The 5,257-nt window shown below is 40.2% G+C and overlaps 1 protein-coding gene across 1 annotated transcript in view; it reads right to left on the minus strand.

Annotated features, from left to right (window-relative positions):
• The window catches only part of LOC119337240 (tyrosine--tRNA ligase 1, cytoplasmic-like), a 5,093-nt gene extending 934 nt beyond the window's left edge, over window positions 1–4,159 (minus strand). The window contains exons 1-8 of the mRNA XM_037609358.1: window positions 3,755–4,159; window positions 2,530–2,813; window positions 2,333–2,429; window positions 2,057–2,162; window positions 1,812–1,894; window positions 1,268–1,413; window positions 1,013–1,118; window positions 294–353 (exon numbers count right to left, since the gene is read on the minus strand). Of these exons, the coding sequence (XP_037465255.1) occupies window positions 294–353; window positions 1,013–1,118; window positions 1,268–1,413; window positions 1,812–1,894; window positions 2,057–2,162; window positions 2,333–2,429; window positions 2,530–2,813; window positions 3,755–4,060 (1,188 nt within the window). The 5' untranslated portion in view covers window positions 4,061–4,159. The remainder of the gene's footprint in view (window positions 1–293; window positions 354–1,012; window positions 1,119–1,267; window positions 1,414–1,811; window positions 1,895–2,056; window positions 2,163–2,332; window positions 2,430–2,529; window positions 2,814–3,754) is intronic.
• Window positions 4,160–5,257: the final 1,098 nt, after the last annotated feature.

The raw sequence follows: 5,257 nt of genomic DNA on the forward strand, positions 1-5,257 counted from the left end.
AAAAATTGCATGGTTCAAGATACTGATAATGTACTAGAAATCAAAATTCCATTCGACAGATTGAGGGGAAATATATTAACCCATTGTCAGAATCCGGGGGAATTTATCAAGATATACCACTTCAAAATGAAACCGGCAACTTGCTGTAATCATTCACTTCAGAGCGGAAGCACAGGAGATGAGGATGAAATAAGTTGCAAAGTCTTAATGTGTCTGGAGTAAGTTACGTAACCAGATAACAGCCAGCATTCTATTTTAACATTCATTCATGCAAGTGGGTACAAATGTTGTACCTTAACAGTATTGAGGAGAATTTTGGCTTCACTGCTGCTGTTGAAGTGGTCACGAACAGGCTGAAAAGTGCAAAATGGTATTAAGCCAAACAAATCTATACATGAATAAATATGAGACATTACAAATTACTACCTCCGTCCCAAAATATAAGATGTTTTTGCAGTTCAAGTTGAACTGAAAAAACGTCTTGTATTTTGAGATGGGGATAGTATATCTGTAAAAAGGAACTTGATTGAAAAGAAAACACAGAGTGTCCAGATTAATAATTGCATTAATAGGCCACAAGATTGACACCTCCAGAATATCAATACTACTCCCTCCCTTCCTAAATACAAGTCTTTTAAGAGATTCCACTATAGACTACATACGGAGCAAAATGAGTAAACCTTACTCTAAAAGGCGTCTATATACATCCGAATGTAGTCTCTGTAGTGGAATCTCTAAAAAGACTTACATTTAGGAATGGAGGGAGTATTTGCCAGGTATGACACAAAATATGAGATATGCCGCGACAGAATGATCAAAAGAATAACAGAAACCATCTCAGGCATTACAAATTCACAATACTATTGACTAAATAATGAAATATGAAAAATACAGCAGTGGAACAAATCAAAAAAACAAACAGAAACTGGTAATGCTATGAGAGTGCATAAGTTAATGACTCGTGAAAGCCTGCACCAGCTTACTGAAAAAAAAACGTGATAAAAACTATTACCTTCAATATTTCATTGATCGCTTTCGCCAAAGCAGGTTTAACGTCGGCAGGATGCAAATCACCCGCTTCATAATCAGCAACAAGTTCATCCATGGTTAAAAATGTCCTGTTTAAAAGCAAGCATGGTTATAACTCCAAACAAAAAAAATCAATAGTACACAACTTTCAACAGAGATAAACTAAGGTGTGTGTGTTTATTCAACCAACACAGATAAGATTTTCAAATTTTTAGTAAGTCCAAGAAAAGAATATTACTTGTTACCGCCATTGTTTTCTTTGCGGACAACCTCAAACTTGTCAAACCAAGGGAAAACGATGTACTGGATGTACTCCAGGCACGGATTTTTATCAACAATTTTCGGAGGACAGAAAGCTTGCTTTATCTTCAAATTTACCTGAGCCTGCAATAAATTTGGTTACAGCTCTATAAATTCCAGCTTGATAAATTGATAATATCATGACCACATGCCATCTACAAGATCAATTGAACGACAAGTTCTAAGCAAATGATGAACACAGTGCAGACCAGACTAAAGTAGTAGAAACTTCTAAAAATACTAGAAACATGTCTACCCATATCAAGAGTAAAAAGTAATTTTAAAATAGCCAAACTTAACATCCAAATATGGTGGTAAGGGCTTCATTTTCTTGCATGGCAGACAAGGACCATACCCTACAATATCCTAGCCGAGTAATATCTTTCAACATTCATATATCTCTGGATGAGGTTGTATGGAGTGATTAGGTGGCATAAGCTTTTGAAATAAATAAAGGTTCATGAAGAGAAAAATTTGAGAACCTCATCATCTTCCATAAAGATAGCCGATGTTGGATCACTCTTTGACATCTTCTCCTGGCCTTCTTTGAAACCGGGGAGCATATCTGTAATTCATGTTAAGGAACAAATTTTTTTATACAACCTGGCAATGACACACTACAAAGGAATTCTAACGACATAACCACCGAGACACATATATCAATATATTAAGACAAAACACACTGCAGAAAAAAAATAAACAACACAGCAGTGGCAGATAAGGATACGATGTGACAGAATAATTGGCTTGTTTTTCCTTTTGATGTCATCGCAATATTCCCTTGCTAACATGTTAACCTTCCTTTGGTCCATACCCAACTGGCATATGTCAGCCTACAAACAGAAACAGATTAGAGAGAATCAATGACAATCTAGAAATCTAGAATAAAGGTATACCACCCTACAATACCGAGTGAAATAAAAAAATATCAATAACTCTTAAATTATGTGAATAGTTAAACTTCAATTTTACAGAGGGATGTCTGCAATATAAATATACTAACCTTCAGGAAGAATATATCAGCACACTGCATGCAAGGATAGAAGATCTGTGCAGCAGTCAATTCCTCATTGTCAGAGCGACCCATAATCGTACAACACCTGTTTAGTAAGGAAAAATGAGATAGCTAAATAATTATTTGAGTTCAAACTTTGGAAGTCAAGAATCATCTAGATGCATATGCAATCTAAATGGCCGTACCTCGTTATTCTTTTGATATTATTTTTCCTGCCAATGTCCATTACAAGTGGCCAGTATTCATTTGCACGCCTATTAATTTCCTCTGAAGACCATAAGAATTCAACGCCATCAAGGTTCATACCAGCTGCTTTCCATATTTCAATCATGTAGCGCCCGACAGTCTGGATTTTTTTCAGATCGCCACCCATTTTGTTGTTTAGCTGTGCAAACCAGTCTGCTATCCAGATTTTCACTTTGCATCCCGCTCTGATCATCTTGTTAACATTAATTGTCTTCACAACACCCTGTGAATACAATACATGAGAATGTCTATCACCAGCAAGTCCTATCAGGCCTTGCAATCTGACAGTTTGCGCATATTGGTCTCATGCATCACTAAAGTAAACATTTTCACAATGTGTAGTACTGGCATCATAATAATTGTGGAAGCACATCAAGAATTGCTAAAGGCACGTGTAAGATTAACATTTATACTAGGATATTTCATTCTTATTATTAATCATATGGAACAACAAAGCAATGAAATATGGAAGCGGTAAGCTCACTAATCTTTCTAGTTTGACAGAGCTGGATAAATCAAGGCTAGGTATTATAACCACAACCTACTGGTGCTCCACAGCCTACTAGGATAGTGCTCCTTATTTTCAGGAGCTTTTGTTGCCACTTCTTTCTAGTTTTATTTATGCTCTTATTTTGCACACTCTTTGTTCTCTGAACTAACACTTTTCTTTTGGTTTCTTATTCTTCAAAGACTTAAGAAGTTTAACCAAAAACTACTAGCACAAATATAACCACTCAATCATCCATAATCAGCACATGCTATTTAACCAATCTGATGCACAATTGCACATATGATTAAGAGCTAAAAAAATCAAAATTCAACTACTCCGTAGTTTTATGATACCAGAAATAAGTAGGCTAGGCATACATCTAGTGTAAGCATCCACCTAGGTGATACATGCTAAGTTAGCTGGTCAACAAAGACCTAGAGTACGACTGTAGACACATATCACAACATGAACATGATAACACCACCAGAACAGGTAACAGCACACATAATAGTCATACTGCACTCATAACTTTGGTAACGATGTTGGTTGAAATCCGAAATTCCTGTCCAAGAACTCTTCCTGGAAACAGAAGGTATGCTACTGGATGCTCGTGACCGAGTCGCACATTCGATCCGAAGTTATTAGATGGGGAAGGCGGGAAGTTTCCGTCGAACCTGGGCAATGTGCATGCGGCCGGAGGGCTCGAACCCGTCGTAGCAGATAGGGACGGGCTTGTTCTGCAGCAGCCGCTTAAGCTCGTCGGGCTGAATGCACTCCTCGCCTATGCTCATCAGCAAGTCGAACCGCTCGTCCAGGCTCAATGCCGCCACGCCCCCCGCGAGGTCTTCGGCGCCGGCGCCGGCAGCGGAGGAGGAGGAGGCTGCGGGGGAGGCATCAGGAGCCGCGGAAGGTTCCGTTGATGCGGCGGCGGGGGCGGAGGCCTCTGCGGTGACAGCGGCGGCAGCCAGGGAAGTGTCCATGGAGGTGGCGGCGGTGGCGGGTGACTGATTTGGAGACGGCTAGGGTTTTACGCGGCTCAGATCGAGAGATGGATCTCCTAGTTCTGCGCAGACGGGGGTCACAAAGACGTGGTCCGTACGTTCCCTGAAAGACAAAAAACGTGGCCCGTACGTCAGTGTGGCCGTTTACGTGGGCCTAAGCCAAACATGGGCTGTCTTTCCTCAGAATCATAAGATATGGGTGTGTTTGGATTGTGGCCCGAATGCACGTTACCAAAATTTTAATCATGACCCAAAGATTGGTCTTTGTTTAGATGATTGTTAATTTTTTGGCATGCCAATGAAGTCTAACCAACTCATTTTTTGAGAGAGAACCACCTACTCATGTATGGCCTCCACCCCCTTCCCAATTTGGGTGAGAGCCATCAGAACGTGCCTATACTTTCACTACTCATTTTTTGAGAGAGAATCACCTACTCATGTGTTGAGACCAAGACATTTCAGTCCTACCACAAAGAATCTTGATCTCTAGCCTTTCTCAAGTTGTTTCAAATTATCTTTCCACCATATCCAAATCTGTGAGAGAGAGTTGAGTGTTGGGGAGACTATCATTTGAAGCACAAGAGTAAGGAGTTCATCATCAACACATCATCTATTACCTTTTGGAGAGTGGTGTCTCCTAAATTGGTTAAGTGTTACTTGGGAGCCTCCATCAAAATTGTGGAGTTGAACCAAGGAGTTTGTAAGGGCAAGGAGATCGCCTACTTCGTGGGATCTACCCAAGTGAGGCAAGTCCTTCATGGGTGATGGTCATGGTGGGATAGACAATGTTGCTTCTTCGTGGACCCTTCGTGGATGGAGCCCTTCGTGGACCCATGCAACCATTGCCCTTCGTGGGTTGAAGTCTTCACCAACGTGGAAGTACGATAGCACCACCTATCAGAACCACGTCAAAAATCTCCATGTCTCCAATTGCATTTGCACACTCCAATCACATCCCTTTACTTTCTTGCAAATTGCATCCTTTACTTTCCGCTGCTCATATACTTTTGCCATGCTTGCTTGAAATGTATTGTGAATGCTTAAAATTGTGCTAATCTCCAACCTCAACTTGAAGAACTTAAAAACTGCTACCTTTGCTTGTTTTATTTTGAGGAACTAGACAGTAGGAGAGGCTCGTACTGTGTTTCCACATATATATATGGGGTGGTGTTACAT

Source organism: Triticum dicoccoides, chromosome 7B, assembly GCF_002162155.2.
Source record: "Triticum dicoccoides isolate Atlit2015 ecotype Zavitan chromosome 7B, WEW_v2.0, whole genome shotgun sequence".
NCBI classification, from domain to species: domain Eukaryota; kingdom Viridiplantae; phylum Streptophyta; class Magnoliopsida; order Poales; family Poaceae; genus Triticum; species Triticum dicoccoides.